Source organism: Pongo pygmaeus, chromosome 6 (genome assembly GCF_028885625.2).
Source record: "Pongo pygmaeus isolate AG05252 chromosome 6, NHGRI_mPonPyg2-v2.0_pri, whole genome shotgun sequence".
Classification (NCBI taxonomy): Eukaryota; Metazoa; Chordata; class Mammalia; order Primates; family Hominidae; genus Pongo; species Pongo pygmaeus.
This window is the reverse complement of record NC_072379.2, coordinates 55,459,863-55,484,660: the sequence shown is the minus strand read 5'-3', so window position 1 is coordinate 55,484,660 and position 24,798 is coordinate 55,459,863. Positions and strand designations below refer to the sequence as shown.

The window sequence follows — 24,798 nt, the reverse complement described above, 5'->3', positions numbered from 1 at the left end:
CCTCCCCTGCCAAGGACCACCTGATCCTCAAAGTTCATGTTAGGGGCTGGCAGCAGGGAATAGTTACCCTCATGTTGCAGACAGAGAGACTGAGGCCCAGAGAAGGAAAATGGCACCACCTAAGATGATCCAGCAGTCAGTGGCTGAGCAAAACCCTGAGCTAGGGTGCCCAGACTTCCCAGCTGGGACCCCTCCAGACTGGCCGGGAGTGTGGAAGAGTGGCTCGTCCTTGTGGTTGGGGAGGAGGTGGTGGTGGGCAGGAAGTTCCCAGGATCTGTGAGCTGTGCTGCTAGCTGGGGTGCCAGTGTGGAAGAGTGGCTCGTCCTTGTGGTTGGGGAGGAGGTGGTGGTGGGCAGGAAGTTCCCAGGATCTGTGAGCTGTGCTGCTAGCTGGGGTGCCAGTGTGGTAGGGAGTACTTTGGGGGCTGGGCAGGGCTCTGGGGGTGCACAGCATCTTAGCATCAGGAAAGACCCTATGAAGTGTGTTCAGCTCAGTCCACCACATTCTGTGGACCACCAAGTGGCCAGCACCACAGTGATCCCTAGGAATGCAGACGTGAAGAAGACAGGGGTGCTGCCTGCAAAGGGCTCCCTGCAGGTGTCTCTGTCTAGCGTTCCTCTGGGTGTTTCCCAGGGCTGTAGCCCAACCAGCCCTGCACACAACAGCTGCGGAAGCATTTCTGGAGTTTGGCCCTCATAGAAACTGTGTGCTGGATCCCCAGCTGACAGATGTGAGTGCTAAGACATGGAAATAGCTGTGACTTTCCTGCGGACACACAATGAAGCTGTGGCGGAGCCAGCCCTAGAGGCCAAGGCTCTCTGAATGGCAGACGTGGGGGTGGGCCCTGCACCTGTGATAGGGTCTCCCACTTTCTAAGTCAGGCTGCTCTGCTCCCCAGACAGCCCCACCCAACACCCTCCTTTCCTGAGCTTTTAGTCTCTTTTGGATCCAACTCAGAATTTACCGCATCAGCCAGTCTAGGTTCATCCCTTCTTCCTGACTTAATTTATTTTCCCTTTTCCCTAATTGTCGTGACTTTTCAGAGATTCTGACATCTTTCTTTCTCCCACCCCATCTCTGGCATTCCTGCAGAGATAGATTCCTATTTGTTGTTTTTCTTTTCCGTGAGTCCTTTTGTGCAGAGCCATTGAAGGTTTGGGGAAAGCCTTTTCCTTAGACCCATCTCCTTCAAGAGCCCTCCAGGGCCAGTCCTCCCCCAAGCTGCTCCTTGATCTGCCCTCCCCGACCCCCATCAGAGCCACACAACTTCACCAGGTGCAGGGTTTCCCAGTGAACTTGTCACTAAATGTCTTCGGAATACTTTCAAAAAATCCTTAAAAAAAATCAGAGGAGTCTGTGTTTATCATGGAAACATCTAGGGTCCAAGAGGGACAGGAACAATCTTGAAGCTAAAGAAAACAGGGCTGCAGAGGAGAACTTCAGAATTTGGGGTGAAGGTTTAAGCTTGGCATGTAGGAGGCAGCAGCTGAAGTTGGGGGAGTCTCCTGGACCCTGATTTCTGTGGTTTACCCAAGCCAAGGTTGAGGGGTCACTGGCCATAGGAGAGAATAACCTATTATTATTATTATTATTTTTGAGACAGAGTCTTGCTCTGTTGCCCAGGCTGAAGTGCAGTGGCGTGATCTTGGCTCACTGCAACCTCTGCCTCCTGGGTTCAAGTGATTCTCCTGCCTTAGCCTCCCAAGTAGCTGGGACTGCAAGCACCTGCCACTACGCCTGGCTAATTTTTTGTATTTTAGTAGAGACGGGGTCTCACCATGTTGCCCAGGCTGGTCTCAAACTCCTGAACTCAGCCAATCCACCCGCCTCGGCCTCCTAAAGTGCTGGGATTACAGGGGTGAGCCACTGCACCCAGCCTGAGACTAACCAACTTTTCAGCTAGGAAAAGGTACATAATAAATTTGAAGAATAGAATAGGTACCATTTCTGTATACCCAGTTAAGCTATTTTAATTATTGAGAAAAACATGCTTATTTGAGTCTGTCTCTTTGTATGACTGTGAAACAGACTTTTGACATTCATTGAGGAATCATGAAGAAACTTCTCAGATAGATGAATACCTCCTAACAGCGCTTCTCAAGCTTTGGCATGCATGTGGATCCCCCAGGGATCTAGTTAAAATGCAGATTCTGACCACAGGTCTGAGGTGGTACCTGGGATTCTGCATTTCCAAGAAGCTCTCAGGTGGTGTTGGTGTTGATGGTCTGGGGACCGCAGTCTGAGCAGCAAAGCATCAAACCAAACCTCAGCATTCCTCTTCTGGAAAAGGGGATCTGTAGTGCCCACCTCACAGTGTGGTGTGAATTGAATGGTGCTGTTTATTGAATGAGAACCCCAAACCCATTATGCACAGATGCGGGGGGGACCTGGGCTTGCCCCATCTTGGAAATGTGTGACACAAATTCTGGCCTCAGCGAAATGACACGTCACCACCTGTCAGGTACCTTCAGGCTTACTCTTAAAGAGCTGGAATCACACAAGGCAGATCCTGAATGCCAAGAGTGTGGTCTCTGTAGCTGTCCTCATTTGCATCAGGTCCAATCTGATTTATTAATTCGTTGACCAGCACCGGGAGCCTCAGAGCCATGTGGTACCTGAGGAGAGTTAGTGAAGTAGCAACTCTTGCAATCTGAGAAGATGATACAGCTCATCATCTATCTCTGACACATCTGTCAGAGAAAGGGAAAGTGTTCATGGCTTGTGTCAGCCCAAGTCCAAGCAGGACCATGGTGGGCTGGAGACACGGAGAGTCAGCCTGAGACCTCCCTGAGGAGACAGAAGTCCTGGGTCCACCCAGGAGAATGTAGAGTGAGACTGCAGCCTGGGCCCCCCTCCTTGAGGTGGTTTGTTTCTGCAAGCCATGGGGCAGTGCCCAAAGGTGCTCCTCTCAGTCTTCAGCCCCTGCCCATTGAACTTTTATCAAGAAGTCCAGCCCAGCACTGTCCCCTACAACTCCCTGCAGTGATGGGAATGTCCTACGTCTGTGCTGTCCGATATGATAACCACTAGCTCCATGTGGCTGTTGAGCCCTTAAAATGTGGCCAGAACAACTGAGGATGTGGGTTTTTAATTTGATTAATTTAAATTCAAATAGCCACATATGGGTAGTGGCTATCGTATTAGAATAGTTTAGGTCTGGATGAATTAACAATTCATTCAATCTGACTTACCTCTGTCCCCTATGTATGTGCTGATTCTGAGTTGCTGGGGGGCTCAGAGGGAGGAAGCTATGGACCAGAGGAGAGGGAGAGGGTAGAGGCGAAAGACCAGTGGACGGACACCCAAGTTGACCTTCACAGCCAAGCCCAGAGCTGGCCTGATTTGAGGCTCAGGTTCCCTGTGCTAGGCAGTGCAGAAGATCCGCAGTGTGAGTTTCCAGCTCTCATCTTATTGAGTGGGACCTCGACGAGGCGGGGCTCTACGCTTGGAGCCAACTCTGGAGGCAGCCTCTGGCTCCCTGTGTGAGACCTAGCCCCGGCCACCTTCTGAATACACACCTTCCCTCTAAGCCCACCCACCTATCAGTGGTCCCAGTGTGAGTGTTCGTGCGTGTGTGCGTGTGCGGCCATGCACACACATGTCCACGTATAGGCGTGCGTTTCTCTGTCCAGAGCTGCCCATGTCTTGGCCCTTGGCTCCCTCATTCTCCTCCACATGACTGCCCTGGCCCTGTCTCCATACCCTCCTCTTTTCTGCCTTCCCTGTAAACTGAATTTCTTCACTGCCTGGTGCCCCCCAGCTGACAGAAGTGCTAATCTTGTCACACCCAGCAGCTGCGTGCAGAAATGCTACTGCAAGCCACAGCGGGCTCAGCAGCACTCTTGCAAGATGTCAGAACTGTCCACCATTACTCTGTAAGTGTGCATGGCCGAGGCTGTGGCCGGGAATCCTGGAGGGGTGGGGGACGCATGCTGCCACTGCCGCTGCTGGAGGAGAGTGGAGAGCCAGCCTCTGCCTCCCAGCCCCAACCCATTCCCGGCTGTTGCATGTTGGTGTCTGTGTGTCTTGTGAGTTCTCTGCAGCCTCGTGGTCATGGGGTGGGCGGGCAGGGTGTGGGGATGGATCTACGGCCATTGTGGGTGCTTCCTGAGGAGGCAGCACCCCCATGTTCTCTGCCGCTGCTGCCTGGTGTGTGGCCTTCCTCAGTCCCCAACTTCTCTGAGCTTCGGTGTTTTCAACTGCCAAATTATTTCCAAGAGTCTTAGAGCCTGAGTTCATACAGAGCTTCCCCGACACAGGTCAGGGAACTTCACTCCACTGTCCGTAGCACTTTGTGTGTGAGTCAGCATTAACTCACTTAATGCCCACAACAACTCTATGAGCTGGGTCCTGGTATCATCACCATTTTACAGATGAGAAAACTGAAGTGCTGAGAGATGAAGTCATTCACTCAAGGACCCCTAATTGACAGAGGGAGGATTTGAACCCAGAGAATCCTAAGCACTTTGCCCCAAGGAGTCTCTGGCTGGAATATCAGATTTATTCAATTTGGACATCCCTTTTACTTAGGGTGCCATTGCCTTCCTGGGCAGCCCACTGTAATTTGGGCATCTCTGATGCCCTTCTTGGTATTTTAGGACTCTTCTGCCCATTGCTGGCTCCTCAGGGCAGGAGGACAGAGGCCTAGGCCCCGTGTCATTATGGGTAGTAGCTCACATCATATGTCTCTGTTCCAAGACCTCAGTTAGCTTAGAAGCACAGTCCCAGAACCCTGGGCTCTAGAGACCCCTTGTCTGTCCCTACTGCCCCATTTGCCAAAGTGGCCACTGGGATGCCCTGGCTCCCCAACAGAAGTCACTGACTGTTCTGGGGCTGCTGTGGGGCTGCTGGGGAGGGAAGGTGTTGCCCTTGGACTGTGCTGTGGGATGCCCTCACTACCATCACTGCATCCACCTTGTGGCTGGGAAAGGCCTGAAGGGTCACTGTTTCTCACACTCTGAATCCATTCTGTGTAATTCCACCATGGAAGCTGGAGAGATTTGACTTCTTGGTTTCCAGGGCTCTTTTCAGACTACAGGGACAAGTACTTGGAAATGGTCCCACCTATGGGAACAGATGCCAGGAGGAGGGAGGCAGGGGCCACAGGCATGTTCTGGGGTCAGCTTCCTTTCCTGGGCTCCTCCAATAGACATCTTTTTAAAAGTAGCCCCTATAGGTAGTGCCACAGAGGAGTCCCCAAGACATCCATGTCCCTGTGTTTCTGGCCATTTTCCTCTGCATTCCTAACTTTCATTCCTTCTACAAGCACCCCCCGTTGCCTTCTGGTGCCAGGCATGGATAACCAGAGATGAACAAGACCCGAGAGCCCAAGAGAGAATTCAGTTTTGAGGATGCTGAGGCTCTCGTGCTAGGCCTGTGTGCCACATGGATTTCTTCATGGAACAGGCAGCTCCCTGCCCCAGATAAGTGAGGCACCACCCCCACCTTCAGGGAGTCACAGTCAGAGACAGACAGATAAGAGGAAGGCTGGAAGGATGGACTGGTCAGGATCGCATCTGGGCTCAGCAGGAACCTGCTCAGATCCTGTTGGCCCTTGTCTGTGAGCAGGGCGGGAAGGGGTGGACACCCACACTCAGGGTCCTCTTCCTTTACGGGCTGAGCTCCCTCTGCCTGAAGATCTCCTCAGGCTGCTCCTCCTCCCCCTGTGTCTCCTTCCTTCCTTCTCCTCTCTCAGTGTAAGCTAGGACGTCAAGGGCCTCACACAGACTCCAAGAGTTCGGCTTCTCTAGAGATCTGGAGCTCCCATGTTCAACAGAACATTCTCTCCCAGAAAGGCTGGATGAGGGAGAGAGGGACACGTGATGTAACTGCCCCAAATCAAATGACTGCCTCATGGCTGCTGTCCACCTCGGGGGACTTAGCTGTGCCGGGAGCTGGGGAGGCTGATCCTCTGGAGGAGTCAGGCCAGGTGCAGCCTGGGGGCAGGCGGCATCTGCAGGGCAGAGCTGGACTCTCTGGGGAGACCCACAGGGAGCCACTGTGCCCACTCTGGGTGAATGCTTGTGAGTGCCCCCTATAGAGCAGGACCCACAAGTGCACATGGTCCCGGTGTCCTAGCTGTGGGCTTCTGTGACCCTGCGCCTTCAGAACAGAGCCTCACCCTGCTGTCAGCCTAAGGCCAGAGGCAGGCAGGGGAACTCCAGGAGAGCTGCCTCAGGAAGCACTGCAGTCCTCCGGCCCTTCCTCCCCTGCCTGGCCCACTTCAGAGCATTCTCTTCCACCTTTGACTCAGTTTCCCGGCAGCAGGTTTCTCCTGCCCAGTTGGAGATTGCCGATGCCCAGGGTCAGTAAGTTCCTCCTAGAATCCCTCCCGAGTTTCTTCCTCTGTGGTCCACTCACTGAGCCTTTCCTCCCTCCCTGTCATCAGCACTTCCCCATCACTTGGTGAGTGTCCGGGCTAGCCCCAGACTCTGAAAAGCCAACTGTCTCTGTGGCACATCGAGGGCTGCTTCTTTCAGGCACAAAGAGCTTTCTTCCAGAACAGGAGAGCGGCTGCTCTGCCTGAGGACCCCACATTTCCCTCAAGCTTCTTAGTCCGATCCCTGTGTTTTGCCCTGACTTTGCTTTTCCAGAGGGTTTTGCACGTCACCCAAGGGGTCCCTGTAAATCGTGTGCACATTTTTAGTGGTTCTACGGGCTATTGACTGTAGACTGGGGATGTCTCCCCACAATATCCCGGAGAGTCCTGGCAGCCCAGGCCATTTGCACTGGGAGAGAATGCTGAGGGGTCTGTGGACACGGGCCCCAGATCGGAGGGAGAATAAGGGACTGGGGCTGAGTTCTCTGCCCTCCGTGGCTCTGGCCCTGAGCCCTGGAAGTCCCCAGAGCAGATGTTTTGCTTTCTCCCGACAGGCGGCTGGCCCGGTCTACCCTGCTGCTCATCCCACTATTCGGAATCCACTACACAGTATTTGCTTTCTCGCCAGAGAACGTCAGCAAAAGGGAAAGACTCGTGTTTGAGCTGGGGCTAGGCTCCTTCCAGGTAGGTGTGGCACATGGGGAGGGCAGAACTCACTGGGAGCCAGGGCCTGGTTGCTCACCTACAAGTGGTGCTGGAGCCTCTTTAATCTAGACTGTGAAGTGAGTGCTAGAGTAGAGGTGATGAGGGAGCCCTGTCTGCTGTCTACCCTTAGGGCTCCTGTAAGAAGACACACTGGTGTCTGCCCATCACTGCATCTGGGTATCCTGAGCCAGCTGCCCCCACTCCTGGCCCCCACCCTGGGTGACCTGAGATGGCATCTCCCAGCAGCCTGGGGTGCAGGGTGGAGTGTCGTCAAGAGCCCAGTGTGTCCACATCCTGCCTTCAGCTTTTTAGGCAATGTACCCCTTGAGTTCTGTCTTACCTACATCTAGGTCCCCAGCACAGGGCCTGGCCACAGAGAGCCCAGTGAGCTGCACAAATGCATGAACAAACAGACATGAGTGAGTGGGGGGATGAGAGGGTGAACAGAATGCTGCCTTAGTGCCTGGAGGAAGGACTGGATGGATTGGAAATGAGTAAGGGGCTAGGTGAATCACCATGAGGAAATGAGCAGGCGGGAGCAGCAGTGGGTGGATGAAGGCAGGGGCAGCTCCCTGGAGTGTCTGGGGATAGAGCGCCTCTCCCTAAGCCAGCTGTTTGAATTAGGATTTGATCTTGATGGTCAGAAAGTTACTCTCCATATCTGACTTGACCTCCTCCACCATTTTAATTCAAGGCCATTTAACCTGGCCCAGGTTCTTAGTCTGGTGAGACTGACCATGGGTCTCACCTGAGACTGGCTCATAGACAAAACCCTAGCCCAGGAGTGAGAGCCCAGGGCTTTTGTCTCTGTGCTCTCTGACCAGTTCTGGGGTCCTTGAGCTATCATTCTTCCAACACCTTCAAGCGACAGCACAGGGCACAGGGATTGCAAGGAACTAATTTGCAGCATTCAAGAAAATGCTCCTGCTTTTTTGGTGTAGATTTAAAGAATATATAGAGAATAGCTAAGTGCATATCCTGTGCCAAGTACTCGCTCTGCGTGGTGTTCTGCATTGCTGTGTATGATAGTATCTGGCCCAAGGAGGGCAGATTGGGGAGATGATGGTGGACAAGGATGGCACAGGTCTGTTCTGTCCTGGAGGGGTCCTACCCTCAGAAGCCTGCAGGATGGTTAGGAGCTAAGAGAAATTCTAGGGCATTCAGGGAAGGCTTCTTATAGGAAGTGGGATAAAGCTGGCCTTTGGGAGTGGGAAGGATCTGACCAAGGGAATGTGAGATCCAAAGCTAGACTGTATCTGTGGGACAGGACTTGACCACCAGCCATGTGGCCTCATGGGTGTGCCCATCTTGGTAGAGTAGAACTGTCCCATCTTACCCCAGATCCTTGGGCAGGTGCCCCCATCCAGGTCATGGTGTATTTCTGCTTCCTAGAGTCACCCCCTCCATGCCCCACACAGCATTTCAGAAAGTCCTTCGCTAGCATCCTCAGGCTTATTTTCTCTGTTCCCAGGGCTTTGTGGTGGCTGTTCTCTACTGTTTTCTGAATGGTGAGGTAAGACCTTGGCCCTCTGGCTTCTTGGCAGTGGAAGTGGGGCTTTCTGGGGAGCAGACAGGGGAACCACCTGTTGGCCACATGGGACTGACTCCCCAGAGAGGGCTCTGCCAGGCTCCCAGCACTGAGAGGAGGGGCTGGTCACACAGCTCCTGGCATTGTGTGGTGCCAGGACCTCCTGATACCCACACCCTGTGCTGGAATCTGTCCCACTTTGCCAGCTGTGCAGCTAAGGCCCCACCCAAAGAGCAAAGCTCCTGGTAAAAGCGTCGGCTCTGCTGACCGCAGATCTCCCCGGGAGGGTCCTCTCCATAAGACACTCCATGGTGAGGAGGAACTGACAATAAGGAAGGGTGGGGCACAGGACATTGGACCTACAGGCCATGAGGCTGTGCTAGGCAGAGCTGCTGAGCCAGGAGCTGCCTAGCACTCAGGGTTGCCCTTAACTGACCAGCCAGCCTGGCCCAAACTGTCCCCTGGTAGAAGGGAGACTGAGAATTTGGAAGAGACCCCAGGGAGAGACCTGGAACCTTCTAGTAATACTCCATTGCCAGAGCTGTGGTTCGGGGGCTCCCTCTGTACCCTGTTGGGGTGAAGCTCTTGAGCACAATCCAAAACAGAGGTGCCGAGGCAGCGGTGGGGACTGAATGGCTAGGGTGGATTTGAGAGTAGGCGGGAGTCTTTGCACCAGTGCTTGGGTCTTAGCTGCATCACCTTGGCAGGCTCCTCCCTCTTTTGCATCTGAGCAACAAAGAGATTGGGCTCTGTGATCGCCCAGACAACCTACAGAAGGATCAGATTAGGACAGACAAGGAGAGGCAGAAAGGGCACTGCAGGTAGTGGCCAGGAGAGCTTAGAAGTGGGCGTGTATGTAGCTTGTTCAGAGCTTGCAGTGGAAGTAGGAGCTGGAACTGGAGAGGGTGGGTGTAGGCGCTGCTTCCAGTTGTGCAGTCTGTGCACGAAGGTGCTTGACTGAGAAGGCACATGGAGGCTGAGACTCAGCATGGCCCCCACTCACCATGCTAAGAGCTACATGGGTGTGTGTTTTCCCAGAGGGGTGCATTATTTAATGGTTCTCAACCCTGACTGGGAAGCTTTAAAAAATATGATGTCTGGGTCTTGTGCAGAGCTTTTGATATAATTGTTCTGGGGTATGGCCTGGGCATCTGGAATTTTTAAAGCCCTCCAGGTAATTCTAATGTGTAGCCCACTCTTACTGGTCAGCCAAGAGTGGGGATCCTTTCCTGATCCACCTGCCCTGTGGGACTGCTTGTTAAAGATTTCCTGAAGGACCCGATGGACTATTCTCTGCCTGGCCTGAAAACAACAGGGAGCCGTTAGAGGGCCTTGCTCAGAAAGTGGCAGGGGAAGGGGCTGTTCCGGTCAGCTCCTCAGAGGCGTCCCTGCCTACAGCTGCTAAAAGCCCCCACTGGAGACCTTGAGGGCCGCAGGCTGCAACTGGGGAGTGGGGAGGGTGCTGAGGGTGGCAGTGCCAGCCTGGGAAGGGCCCTAGGCCAGGACAGGGCCTGGAGGCTGCAGAGGATGTCCATCTGGAAGTGACCGCCCAATTTGCTCCCTGCAGGTACAAGCGGAGATCAAACGAAAATGGCGAAGCTGGAAGGTGAACCGTTACTTCGCTGTGGACTTCAAGCACCGACACCCGTCTCTGGCCAGCAGTGGGGTGAACGGGGGCACCCAGCTCTCCATCCTGAGCAAGAGCAGCTCCCAAATCCGCATGTCTGGTCTCCCTGCTGACAATCTGGCCACCTGAGCCATGCTCCCCTCCTCCTCCTCTCCTCCATCCACAGGCTGGGACCGCAGGCAGGTGCCAGCCCACGCATGTTTGCGCCTCTTCTCTCCCCTTGGGCAGGCCCTGGGCTGGAAGCTTGGCTCCTGAGGGGGAAGAAGGAGGCAGGGCACAGACTGGGATTGTCCCCTCCTTGTTTTGGTACTGGTCCCATCCACTGTGGTCCCTTGGGCCCTGACCCCAGACATGTAAATACTCCTCAAATTTGGAAAAGTTGTCCCATTCCTTCCCCCTTTGCCCCAGTGTCCCTGCTCACTTCCAGTCAGGTCTCAGCTCCACCCCACTGTGTCTTGGTCAGCCTCAGTGATGGCCTGACCCCAGCTGTGAGGCCTTGTGAGCTAAGGCTGAAGAGACCTTGCCTGTGGGAGCTGGGGTGGTACCTGCCCCAACAGCCCCCCATTATCTGATTTTGGGTGTGACCCCTCGAGTGTGCATGCCACCCTGGGGCTCTTCTCAGTCCTGGGCCCAAGTCCCCGAAGCCTAGCAGAGGGCCAGCTTGGGTGGCCAGAACACCCCTTGGTGCAGGCCTCCTGGCACTCGCCTGGCATCTTGGTGTCCGGGTGCTCAGCTCCTGGGTCCCAGGGCAGTGGGACAGCTCCCAGGCTCTTCTCATCAGATACTTCAGTTTGGGTGGGGAGTCTGCAGGCCAGGGAAGGTTCTGGTGCTTTTCATTTGATCCGAAAGGAGCTGAGAGCCAGAAATGTGGCTGTGATTTGGAAAGAGATGGAGTTTGGGAGACCCATGGAAGAAAACCTTCGCCACCTCCATTGTTTTACCCCCAGCTCAAGATGGACAGGGTTCTTCTGGTCACCTCCCTTCCACCTCTTCCACCCTCATGGATGCCTTCCAGAAGCTGTCTCCAACCATGCACACCACAGAGAGCCCTTAAGCCCTCCCCTCCCCATTTCCCCTAAGTCAAAGCCATGACTAGGATGTACCAGCCACCTGCCTCTGATGTTGGCGAATCCTGAAGCACCTGCACCCGAGTCTGGGGCCCAGGGCTCCCCGACCCCCACCCCATGGATGATCAGGAGCCCCAGACACCAGCTCCTCGGGCCTGGACTCAACTATTGAAATCTCTCTGAGACCTCTGCAAAGATGTCCCTTTTATGCCCTTGACCTTGACTCACCATGGGCTGCTGGGGTGTCGGGAGGAGAAGCCACACCCACCATGCCCATTAGCAGAGGCTGCTGCCGATGCGGCAGCTGTTCCCTACCACCCGCCCTGGCTCCCCAGCTGCAGGTTGCACACCCTCAGCCTGAGAATGTAAAATAGGGCAGTGCCCAGCTGGGGAGGTAGAGGAAAGTGCTAGAGTACGTGGTCCGTGTGTGGCCTAGCTCATTCCATGTCAGCATTTGGTGTTACTCCTGTCCAAGTTCTGTTTGCAGACTTGTGTCATGATGATGCTCTGGAATGCTTGGGGACTTTGGGTGGAGGAAGATGTTACTTCATTTTATAAAGAGGAGGGGGCCTGGGGAACTTGGGAAAATGTTTCTGGAGAGGCTTTCAGAGTGGCTGGAAAAGGCTCTTGTTGCTGTAATTTAGAGAGAAGCTCTGTGTCCTTGGCCAGTCAAGTAAGTCCCTGGGTCTTTGGCAAAGCCAGAGGAAGAAAGGAGCTACCTGCCCTTTCCCAGGCATGCTTGGTGACTCAGATTGATCATGAAGTGTGCAGTGGCCCTTTTACCCTGCACCTGACCTCATGATCCCCTCCATGCGCACTGGTGTGTATTACTGAAGCAAGGGTCCTGTGGCCATCTTGCATTTTGGGCACTGCTAGGGGGTCTGGGCTGCTTGGAAGGAGCCACGGCCTGGGGTTCAGGGAACTAGACTCTATCCCAGTTGGGTTCAGACTGCTGTGACTGTGGACACAATGCTCCCTGTTCTGGGCTCCAGTTTTCCCATTTGTGAGATGAGGCAACTTCCAATGCTTCTCTAGACCCTGCACTTAAGTGATTTTTCCAGTTCAAAGTCAAGGCACGTAAAAGGGCATGCATCATTGTGCCTCATATCAGGTTTTGATGACTATATGTGTGTGTGTGTAGACGGATGGACAGGATGCTGTTTATTTTCCCTTTCTTGGAAATGGACCTTCTGTCCCTTCCATTTGGACACCACAGTGGAAGCTGGTGGCCTGGAAAGAAAGATTAGGTCATGGACATTTGAACAGGTGCCTTGGGCATGATGTATAGATGCAGTCATATATATCTTGCTGGGGTGGAGTGCCACCTCCAGTGGCCAGCTCCAGATCCAAGGAGCAGCCCCCTGGGGATGGACCTCATTCATTCATCATCACTCCCAACAGCAGTTCTGTTTCATTGTGGAAGAAGAAACTTTGGCATTTTAGAAACATCATCACAAAACAGTAAAAACAAAATCAACCCTGAACCCCATGCACTGTGCTGCTTCCTGAGCCTGGCCCTGCGTCCTCATAGAGGTGCCGGGTTCCTATTGGTTAGTTGGTTGTTTTTTCTGTCTGAATGAATTTTTCCAGTCTTGTGAGCAGATGTACCTGATGTATTCTCAATGTTCCAGGAGGTTCTGGCCTTCAGGGTCACAGGCAGTAGGGGGACAGCATAAGGTCTGTGTAAAACCCTTCCCTCTCTGACCCTCTGTTTTCAAATCTGTAAAATGGGCAATAAGACTAGATGATTTGTATATAGCCCAATGCATCTCTGGAACTCTGTCTAAACACCAGCCATCTACTTGGAATGGGCCTCAGGACTATGGTATTTGCCTGGGCCAGGAAAGGATAAGAAATCCTGTCATGTGAAGACAGCTTGAGAGGCTTGGGAAAAGTGGGGCTGGGGAGGAGCAGGCTTGTCAGACTCCACCCCTGTTGATGATCATTCCTGGGAAGGGGTTTCTTGTTCTATGCAATCCTAAAGGACGAAACTCACCCATGGGAGGCTGAATTTTCTTTGGGATGAAGAAATTGCTCTTTCCCTGTCATGACTGTCCAGCCAGGGAGCAGGAAGGCAGTGTCAGGGAGGGACTCTCATCCTGGGGGAAATGGGATTCCAAGTCAAGGATGCTGAGGCTGTTAGGGAGCCGGGGCGGGGGAGGGGGGTCCAAGTGCGGGATGTAGGTGGCTCTGTGGTTCAGTGGCTCTGTGGTGGTCCCTAGCACTGCAGACTTCATGACTCCCCACTTAAGTCCAAGCCACATTCTCTATCCCAGCGTGTAGCTCTGTCACCCTGCTTGACACATACAGTGGCCTACAGTGACTCCTCTCTAACCCCACCCTCTCCAAGCTGGGTTCTTTGTGGAACAAGGACAGGGAGCTAGAGCCAAGCCCGAGGCTTGAGAGACACCTGCATCTATAATCCCCGCCAAGGATGCCCACTCACCTCTCTCATCTGACCCTCACTCTTCGTGGAAGGGAAAGCTCAAAGGGACTCTCTCTACATGGCCCTCTACATGGCCACTTCAAAGTGAAGCCAGCAAGTATTAATACTTTATCATTTAGTATTATCATAAAGTATTAATACTTTGTCATAAAGTCCTCCTTGCACCCAGGGACAAGGAAGTCAGCTAGAAGAGCCCTGAGCAAGGAGCAAGGACTTGGGCTTCTCCAAGCTTTGCTCCTGGCTTGTTTGACCTTGACTCACTCCCCATATGTCTTTGAGGAGGCTCACAAAATACTAAAGCTGGGAGGAAACTTGGAGATCTATAGGTCAAACCTCCCTATTGGGCTGATGAGAAAATATACGCGGGCCTAGCATGGTGCCTGCCACTATGGTGGGATCCAGTATGTTTTATAAATCTGAATGAGTAAATGGCTCACCAGTTTATGCACAGCCCTGCACGTGAGCAGAATGTGAAACTCAAAGCATCCATGCATTACGCACGTAACCTTGCACAGGAGTGGGGCTCTGGTGACCGAAGGTTGTCCAGGACTCTATTGCAGGAGAAGCAATGGAGTCAGCGTGGTGTGGGGAGACCTACTTTTTAACCTGGGCTTAGCCACCTACTCTGTGATCCAGGGCTTACCTTCTTTGGGCCTCGGCCTTCTAATCTGGGTAATGGGGAGGACTTCATTGGCATTGTTAGTCCCACAGGCCAAGGATAAGGTTGAAATGAGACGGCTTGTGTGTGAAAAGATTTTGGAAACTACACAGATGTGGGCTTGTTATTGGGATGAAGACTGCTGGAAGGGACTCCTTGCTGTTTATCTACTGCTTTGAGCCCTCCTAAGTTAACCTTTGCCTCATTTGTAAAACCACCAGCATCAGGAGTAAGGGGGAGGCCAGAGGGCTCAAATGGGCACAGAATTCTAGCTTTACCTGCATCAGCTGATTCAGTTTTCTGTTGAGATCAGAGTGAGGATACTTCCATATGGGTGATAGCAGCCATGTCCCCTGGGAGTCAACTTCAAGGATCTGGGACATTTTGGTGTGCCCATTCCTTCTTTTCCTGAACTCACAGTCTTGGGATGTTTCTGCACTTGGCTATGTGTGTCTTGTCTGATGTCTGTCTTCTGTAGCTTTGCCTCTGTCAGGGCTGGAGCGGTGCAGCCCCTGGCATCTCAGACATGGTTCCTGCCTCACTCGTGGGAGCTGGACCAGCCTGGGTTTCATCTCCCACAGTAAAGATAAGCCCCACAGACTTTACTGCTACCGCTGCTGCCATTAATGCTGTGCTCACAATCTTGTCCAGGATTTTAAGGATGTCAGACTGCTGTAGATGACTCAATAAATGTTTTGCCATTTTTCCTGGTGGCTGTAACTTGGCATAAGTGGAGGGAAGGGAGGAGAGGAGGGGGAAGGGGAGAGGACTACTCCCAAAATTTGATCATCCCAGAGTAATCCAGTGTATACAAGGCCCAGTGGCCTTTAAGATTCCAAAGGAGAAATATGAGAGTGGACCTGAGTGAGCCTAGGATGGAACTCAAAAAGTAAATTAGAAGTCTTGGCCTTAAAGGATCTCCAGGGATCGTGGAAACTGAGTGGAATCATGACCTTCCTGTTGTACCTTGGAAGTACCTACCAGATATCCCAAAACATTGACTGCAGAGAGCATTTAATCCCAGGTAACTACAGGTACATCCTTGGCTTCCAGGATCCCATCCCCTAATACTTCTGGATATTCCAAACCATCAGTCCCAGACAGACCAGATAATCAATTCAAGGTAACCCTCATTTCCTCGAGGTTCTGTTGATTGTCACAATCCCAGTGTCCATTTTCATATTGGTCATAATGTTCATTGCTAGCAAAAGAAGATAGTTTTTGCTAGGTCAGAAAATGAGTTTATGAAAAAGATGTTGAGCTGGTCATAGAATTCTTGTAAGGCTGGAGAAACTAGAAAAGGTATCTGAAGCCATATCATGCTGCATGACTGATGATGAAACTGCTGCCACTGTTGCTGCTGCCACCCCAGTGATGTCTCTTCCATGCCAGGGACATGACTTCGCAATTATTGCCACCTCTGAAAGCAGAGAGCTTTGCTGCTGTTCTCACCATCAAATGAGATTCCACCTTCAGCCCTCTTCCTCAAGTTGCCCACTTCCAAATCAAAGTTTCAACACCATTGGATTGGCTGTGTCCTTGCTACAAGGAAGACTGGAAATTGGACTTTTCTGGATTCTACCTTGAGGTCAGGGTCACAAGCCTGAAGATTTTCTAAACATAAAATCCTGGGAATAATAAATGCCGCTACAACAGGCCTGAGGTCTACAGCAAATGCAGGGCCAGCTTCCTCCAGCAATCAGGTGGGCCACTCTGAAGAAGTCAAGTCAATGAAAAGATGGATTTTAGCCTAACAGGGTGTGAGCCCTGCAATCAGCTAGGGCTGTGTGGATCACTCACCAGATACCCCCAGGTGTTCAGGGGGGTGTTCCCAAGCTGGGACACTGGTTAGTTCTGCTTTCAGAGGCTGTGCCTGCTCCTCTTTCTCCAGACCCACCTCTTCTTTTAGTCCTAAAGGAGATGACCAGGCTATGTTATATGACCCACTTAGCAGATATTTTGAGTTGCTTCCAAAATGGAACCTATGCTCAAGGCTGAAAATTAGTCTCCTTGTGTGTCAGTCTCTGCTGGCTGATCCTAAGGAAGACTTCCCTAGTGTTTAGAAAAATATTACTTTCACTGATGTGATCATAATGAATTGAGCTTCCATATGTTTCATTCTTTGAAAGAGGTCACATCCAAAAAGCAAAGGTAAGAGCCAAAATTTAGTTGAAAGGCTTGAATTTCACATTAAGCTTGAATTTCTTGGCAACAGTGAAGATCATCAAACTCTTGAGTCCATGTGAGCATTTATTAAATCCTGTTTCCTCTGTCCACTTTCCAACATTGATAGACTAAGCCCTCATTTCTCCCAAGACCCTCTAAAAATGCCTTGAATCTTGGCTGTTCCTGATGATGCTGTCTGTTTTACTGGTACTGTGTATAATTCCTCTTGGGAACCCAGTGGTTCTTAGGCATTATCCTGCATCAGAGTCATCTGAGGGGCTGTTAAGACACAGATTGTGGGACCCACCCCCAGAATTTCTGATTCAGCAGGTCTGAGGTAGGGCTGGACCATTTGCATTTGTAAAAGGTTCTCAGCTGTGGCTGTTCTGCTGGTCTTGAGACAGCACTTTGAGATCCACTGTTCTACAGGTTCTAACTGAGGACACTGGAAGGGCAACATAGTCCCTGTTTGTGAACCATGGGCCTGGGCAATGATTACCTTCCCAGGAGGCAGAGAACAAGCATAGACATTCGCAACAGGAGCTTTAATTTCCTTTTCCTCTCAGGCCAGTGTCTTAGAACAGAAAGCAAAACGTTCCAAGAGGAAATCAGCCTGCAGATGTCCATTCAGTCTCAATCAGCGTAAGTATTAGACCGTCTCTGAAATGACTAGTATCAAGTTCAGTGGGATATGACAGCAGAAACTCCAATAAAAAGTGGCTTAAAGCAGACAGAAGTTTACTTCTCTCATATGAAGTCCAGAGGTAGACAGTCCAGAACAGGTGTTATGGCTTTGTGGTCTCTCTGAGGACTCAAGCTTCTATCTTTTTGCTCCTCTATCTTTAGCAGGTGAATTCTAGTCTCGAGGGCACCCTAAGCTCCAGGGCCCCTGGAGCTCTGGATGTCACTGGACTTAGAAGCAAATAGGAGAAGGCAAAAGAACTCTTCCCCTTCTTCAGTCATCTTCTTTTAAGAGGCCTATGTCTGCTTACATCTCATTATCCTGTGTGTAGTCACATGGCCACACCTCACTGCAAGGCAGGCAATGCAGTGCAACCTTAATAACATTGGAAGGAAAGAAGGGATATTGACTGGCAAAAAGTAGTTTGTGTCATAAAAGTCTTTGGGCAGTCCTTAGTGGTGAGTTGGGTTCATTCAACGCCTGTGGAAAACCAGAGTCATATGGCTGTATGTCCTATTTTACTATATTGGGAACAAACTCAGGAATACAGCCTCCAGCCTGGACCATAAAGCCCCCTGATCAGAAGTGGGGAGCTGTGTCTTCCCACACATTGAAACTAGTCTAGTTTCAAGGGGTGAGAGCATGTCTGCACCATTTCTGGTAGGCTCTCTCTCACGGATGCAGTTCCTGAGTGGATTCTGTGCCCTGGTGCTTTCTACATTAAGTAGTCTCTTTTTAATTTGGGGGATCCTCAGAGTAGTGATGGGGGTGTTGGGAGGGATGAAGGTCTTGTAATTTCTGACTCTCAGTTGCCCTCAAATGAACTCATGTAGATGCTCTGAGCCTCCCAATGTTGTTATACTGTGCCCTTGTGGATAGCCCATTGCAGTAGTTATTCTGGTGTGAACTTGGAAATTCCCTCTGCCACTGTCCTGGATGCAAAGTTGTAAATTCTGTGGGTGAAACCCAGTCATGAGGAGCTCCTCCATATGCTCTTTCTAGGCCAGAGAGGCAGTCCTTAGCAGGTGACAGACCTTTACAAAGACATCATATGTATCCATTCCAATTCATACAGGCTTTCAGCTGAATGGGGACTTTGCAGTGATATCTCAGCTTCAGTCAGCAAATCTTCCACCAACGCAGTGGGCAGGGCCTTTGTTCTGTCCCTCAGGGCCCTCTCAGGACCACCCCTCTCAGTCACCCTTTTCTCTCTTCCCCTTTCAGAAGGCCCCCACCTGCAGTGTATTGTATTCTAGGTTCTTCTCCCTCACCCCAGGTCCCTCCTCCCCTCTGCCCCTGATGTAAACTCAGGCATGGCTTGGGGTGAGTTCTCCTTGAGCTGATACTTTTGATGCCCTTATCTTCTGGGTGTCCCCAATACTTGAGAATCATCTTTACTGTTCTCCTTAACCCTATTGAGACACTTTTTCCATGGACAAAAGCATCCATTCCTATGACATTAAGCCGGACTTCCATTAATAAACCCAACTATTCACCACCAGGAGCAGCTTTGGCTTGGGCAGTAAGTACCACGGAGAGAGCCAAGTGAACCTTGGGTCCAGCACCACAGACAGTTCCAAGACTGTACCTACTTGGCAGTCTGTGTGGCCTATTTTTATCTGGTATGAACAAAGACAGATTTAGGTTTTATGAAGTTGGAAACTCATATAATTTAGGGAGTCCTCTTTAATACAAAATGAAAAATTTTTAATTAAAATTAGGTATAAAAATAAGGGTTTTTTTGAATGAGAAAAGTTGACAACTATCATAAACATTATGAAATCCAGAAAAACAACATCATCTTTGTATTAATTACTCTCTGATGCTTTTTGCCTACTTGTTTTGGTTGCATACTCTTTGATCATCTCTTTATTAGCTGATAACATTTATATCATTTTCTATTCATAAAATTTGAATATAATTTAGTCACATAGTTGATCAAAATGTGTGTTTTATTATTGAACATTTGGACTCAGCACCAATGAAAACAGAATCCTCCAATTACAGTGTTACACATATGATGACTGGAAGATTTTTTTCACAGACTAGCACCTGGCTCCATACACATCCAACTTTGTTTCTGCAGCACTGTGCACACTGCCAGGCACTGTAGGACATTTTAATATGATGATATGATATGATCTCTGGCCCTCTCTCTGCCTTTGTACATAATGCTGAGTGAACAACAGGAGTATTCCTGGAAGGACAGTATAATATCACTGTATAATGAAGCAATGACACACACTCATGTGAAACCCACTGAACCAAACTGAGTGTCTCTCTAACTTAACCTCCCCTTTGTTGGATCCCCAAAGTGTTCCTGGCAGTTGAGTGCTACCCAACATGTAAGAAGGTGTGGTAGAGGAGATGTTAAGGTGAAGAGATGCTGCAGGCTTATCCAATTTGGGGCAAATAATTTACTTTTCCAAATTTTCCAAAAACGTAAGATCTTGTGAACACACTTCTGAGATCCAAGTGAGAGAGAGGGGCTTGGAAAGTGCTGTATATGACCCACATTTATCTGTCATCACAGGAAGATATTTTTCAGTTTTACAAGACTTAAGCCCGTAATGCAGAGAACCAGAGATTTCTGAGGTCCCTGTTTTCAAATGATATCATGTGCTCTCTGGAGCATTCAGGTCACTCTTTAGATGGATGGCTGTTACCCCTCCATTCAAGAATCTCTTACTGGAAACTCACTATGTGGTAGAGGCACAGAGGGCACAGTTTGGCATCAAGAATGAACCAGAAACATTTTGTCTTCACAGTCAGGTGGAGAAGGCTAAAATAAATCAACCAGGCATGGTGTGTGATAAGGTATAATTAAGGTATTAAGGGATCTGTGGGTTAATAAATATTTGTAATTGCTGCTTCAGCCTCCTTTGCCCTCAGCTCCCTCCAATAATTCCCTGATTTTGTTTTATGGAAACTGCCCACCTCATGATCAAACACAAGGTTTGAGTGCCTACACTCCTAGCCTCTGGGGTGGGTCCAGATAAGCCAGGCCACATGGCCCTTATCACTCATTCCTCTGGCTATAGTGACTGGCCCAGGGACAGACACACAGGCCATGTGAGGAGTCTATTTCTAGGGTTTCTGGGAAAGAGGGATTCCTCTTTTTTGTGAGGAAGCTTATTGGAGAGACACCTGCTTGTCCCCTGGAAAGCATGACATGAGAATGTGAGGCTTGCAGGTGCCACAGTCATTTGCAATTATGAGGGAAACAACTGGAGCTGTTCAGAGAACATGGTAGGGATCCTTAAGATGAATCAGACAACAGGGGATGCAGAGGGGAATAACAAAAGGAAATGGAGTCCTTGGCATTATCATCAGGACCACTTGATCAGGCCTCACCTGAAGGCTGATCTACTCATGGACTTTCGTAGGGACTGATGGGTAGGAGGGTTATTTGAATGGGCAAGATATAGAAAAGGCATCCTTTTATCATGAATTTTTAAGATAAATGCACTAAAGTACAGAGACCAACACAACAAATTCTGTGTCCACCCCAGAACTAACAATATGCTATGATGCTTGATTCAGATATTTTAATTTTTTTATGAAGGAACACATGACAGATGGAATTTCGTCTGCATTGTGGTATTTCTCAGTTTGATTTCCCTCCCTCTCCCCTTCTAGAGGCAGCCACTAACGAGAACTTAGTATGTATCCATACCATTTATGTTTTTGTACTTATACTAAATATCCATCAACATTATTTAGCATGTGTGACTGTGTGCTTTTAAGTTCCATCAATGGCATCACACTAGATCTATCATTCTGCCTTTGTTTTCTAAGTAATTCTATGTGCTACTTATTTGTTCATACTTGTACATTTAGATCTAGATGATTCCCTTTTAATTGTATAATATTACATCCTAGAAACATGCCAGGCATAGTCATTGTCCTCCCTGTGGAAACGTATGTACTTTCCATTTTGAAGTTATTCCAAACAATGTCTTATGAAGATCTCGTTATTTACATGTGCAGGAGTTTCTCTAGACTTAGAATTGAAAGAGCTGGATCCAAGGGTGTGAAATTTTCAACAATTCTCAGAGAAGAAGGAAGGAGAGGCAGATAGCATTTCATTTTTACTACTAAGGGATGCCTCACTGTGTTTCTATTAAGGCTTATCTTTTTGCCTTAAATTCTATTTTGTTTGATAGTAATATAGTTGCAACAATTTTCTGGTTAATGTGCACATGGTGTTATCTGTTTCTACCCATTCACTTGCGATTTTTTGCCTCTTTATGTTTTTTAACTGTACGATGACATACAGAAGTTTATTCAGTTTATACAAGTAATTTCTCAGATTTATAAAGTAAAAAGCTAGACTGCCAGAGAAAAAATTCCTTACATTGATATCAAAATATCTTCTAGTCCCCATAAATCATCTGCAATCACTTGATAGAAAAAATATCCACAACCATACAGGTCATGCAGACTTTTAAAATGCTATTTGTATTCAGTTTGTTTCAAACTGAGCAAAACAATGCAACTTTTACTTTTGTATACATTTCAAAATTATATTGCTGTTCCTTCTCATTTCAACTCATCCCATTACCAATAAAACGGGAGTGAGATAAGAGGGGAGAAGATCCTTGACTGCCTCTCATTTTCCTTGAAATAAACTAATAATTCATTAAAATTTTAATAAGTCATTATAAGGATAATAAAAGCCTCAAAGACTTTTTAAAATAAAATTATATAGTAAATAAGTAAATAAGCATTCAAATGTTAGTAACCTAACAGGCCCTAATACAGCTTTCAGATAGTTTCATATTAACAGGGAAATATTAGCACAGAAAAGAAGTTTCCCAAGAGGGACTCATTTTAAACATAAATCATAGCTTAAATTACTACTATACAGATTATACTGAGCAAAGACAGAAAGAATGAATGCTTTCCTCCATTCATGAACTGTGTAAGGCTACGTTACAAAGTCAGATAATGGACTGTAAATCACCTACCATACCGATCAATCATGTTTATTTAAAGTTTTCTTAATATTAGACACTTTTATTGGGGGTAGGAAAAAAGTAAACAACCATTTCGCTTCTTCTCTTCTTCTACTCTAGCCACATAAGCCAGTTGTAATGGATGATACAGGTTTCAGCTGCAATTTGTAAAATACTCCAAGAACTGCCATAGTTCCAAGAACTAGAGAAAACTGCCACCCACAAATAACCTACCAAAGTAAATATAAATACAGTATGATTCTAATTTTCTTTCATACAATCCCAGACAACCCCAAATAACTTTATAAATACTTTATAAAAAAGGAATTTAAAAAGCTATCAAAACTAAAATATTTAAATGCAGAGTGGTCAAATTTCTTTCAATCAGGCCAGAAATCATCACAAAAATTATGATGACAGATACAAGCAGAATGAGTGGAATATTTAAATTTAGGACAACCAACCCCATGTAACTTTTAAAAATGCAATCATTTACTCAAACATACTGTAACTGGAAATTATAGGAATACAGGAAGCAAAAATAAGCTTGCGAGTGAAATTTCTAGAAGCCCATGGAAACCATCCCATCCCATATTGCAAGTGCAAAAGGAAAAACAGTTCTCATAGAATTAAGAGTACTCTGGTCATGGTTGTTCGTTTGGTCCTGCAAGGTGTTAAGCACCTTCACTTCCTGTATCTCAAAATTAGCCACAGGAGGAGCAGGTGGATCTTGTTCATTATGAGGACTGGTTGGCTTTTCAGGTACGTCGGATCCTCTTCGATTAGGAGGTCTCAGTAGGAACAAGATCACTGCAGTCACCAGCCAGGCCATCAAGATCATAGGAGCGCTGATGCCATTATCATCACAGGGTCCTTGTCATTCTTGCAGGCGTCTGTCTCTGTGCAGCAGAGTTGGGGCTGCCACAACAGACTGGTCAGCCTTCTCATCGCATATTCATGAGAACAAACGTATTCAGAGGGATCAAGCCCACTTTCTGCCATGATTACCCAGCTTGATTTTTACTTGACTGTTTAAATACTTCAGGGAATTGGCAGATCTGGTGTCTGAAGAGTACTTGCTGTCTTGTTCATTGATGGTGCCTTCTCACTGTGTCCTCATAGAGTGGAAAGGGCTGTCTCTTTTTAGACATTTCTATGTAACATATTGCTGAAAAATTTCTTTTAATCCAAATTGATAGCCTCTGTTTAGATGGGCATAATTAGTCTATGGTTACTCACTGTGACTGAGGACATTTTGAGCTTATTTCATTACCTTGCAGTCTTTACGCCATGCCTTTGTTTCACCCCCTACCTGCTCACCTGCTTTCTCTTTTTTTTTTTTTGCCTTCCATTGCATTATCTTATTTCCCTTCCCTTTCTTTTACTGATACGGCAAATATACATTCTATTCTAATTGTGTTGTTTACCTTTACAATTTTAACAAAATACCTAATTTTATGTTTTTCCGTAAAACTTTAAAGTTGATCATCTTTCTTTCCTTCTCCAAAACAAGATACATACTTAAGCATGTGTAACTTTCTCCAAGATTTACGTTCTCAGAATCTATTATCGTTGTCTACTCTTTTAGACATACCTTATTTAAAATCCTAAATATAGTTACTACAATTGTTTGTAGTTTGAGCTTATTGAGCTCTATCAATATACTTCTTTGCTTAAAATATTTGATTTCCAATCTTTCCTTCTTGTTGAAGTTAATCTTTTAAAGTAGTTCTGTGTAGGGGAGAACACTCAGTCTTTACAGAATTACGTTCAGAAAGTGGCTATGTATTTCAGTTGGGCAGTTATTTTCTTTCAGCACTTTTACACTATGATTGCTACCGACATTTATTGTTTTCGAAGATAAAAATAGCCTGACACTTTTTTTCCTTCTTTGGTTGCCTTTAAGCTTGGTCTTTATTATTGATGTACAGTTTCATTCTTACCCTGCTTGGTACATGTTTTGCTTTTGCCAATCTGTTAATTCAAGGCTTTAATTCTGGAAAATTCTTTACCAGGATATATTTGAACGATGCCGGTTGACAACAGAAATCCAGGGTATGGATGTAGGAGGAAGTCCAGGGGAGTGTAGTGACAGGGAAGCCAAGAAAGGGTTTCTAGAAGGAGAGGACAGTCATCTGGATCAGATGCTGCTAATGGTCTATGAAGAGTGGAATGGAAACCAGCAGGTGGCTGAGAGGAAGGTGGCTGGGTCATCTCTTGCCACTGGCTTGAGAGGGGAAGGCTTGAGGGTCTCCATCCTTGGCTTTGACTGGGCACCCCCAGGACTGACTAGAGCCCCATCCCTGTTTGGAACCTGACACTCAGCTTGGAGGAGAGGTCTGCATGCCCTGTAGCTGTGTGAGACCCAGACTGCACTGACCCTCTTGGCAACACCAGGCCTGAGTTTGGGCCTGGCCCACAGGGCAGTGTTATAAAAACCAGAGTAGTTTTCCCCAGGAGGGTCCGGGATTCATTCTGGCTCCCCAGGGCTTCTAGACCTAGAAGTCTTCTGACAGTGGTGAGACGGGGAGCTGGTTGGTCCTTTTGCAGTCCTCATTTATCTTCGCAGTTAGGGGCAGGCTCCACACCTTCAGGAACCAGGGGGCCACTCTCACCAAAGCCCAGACCTCATCCCAGCCTGC

The 24,798-nt window shown here is 48.6% G+C and overlaps 2 protein-coding genes across 10 annotated transcripts in view; one reads left to right on the top strand and one right to left on the bottom strand.

Annotated features, from left to right (window-relative positions):
* ADCYAP1R1 (ADCYAP receptor type I) overlaps positions 1-15,056 on the top strand; it is a 59,150-nt gene extending 44,094 nt beyond the window's left edge. For 4 of the 9 annotated variants that reach the window (XM_054496041.2, XM_054496046.1, XM_054496038.2 and 1 more), the window contains 4 exons: positions 3,792-3,875; positions 6,874-7,003; positions 8,496-8,537; positions 10,120-15,056. In XM_054496041.2, coding sequence (XP_054352016.1) covers positions 3,792-3,875; positions 6,874-7,003; positions 8,496-8,537; positions 10,120-10,308 — 445 coding nt within the window. In that variant the 3' untranslated portion in view covers positions 10,309-15,056. The remainder of the gene's footprint in view (positions 1-3,791; positions 3,876-6,873; positions 7,004-8,495; positions 8,538-10,119) is intronic. The other 5 variants (XM_054496045.2, XM_054496044.2, XM_054496043.2 and 2 more) reach the window with 2 other exon arrangements.
* A 424-nt stretch (positions 15,057-15,480) lies between these two features.
* LOC129041530 (small integral membrane protein 14-like) lies at positions 15,481-23,158 on the bottom strand. The gene is given in 4 exon segments (XM_054497057.1): positions 15,481-15,551; positions 16,151-16,261; positions 22,796-23,047; positions 23,050-23,158. Coding segments are annotated over 4 exon segments (543 nt in total).
* Between the last annotated feature and the right edge of the window lie 1,640 nt (positions 23,159-24,798).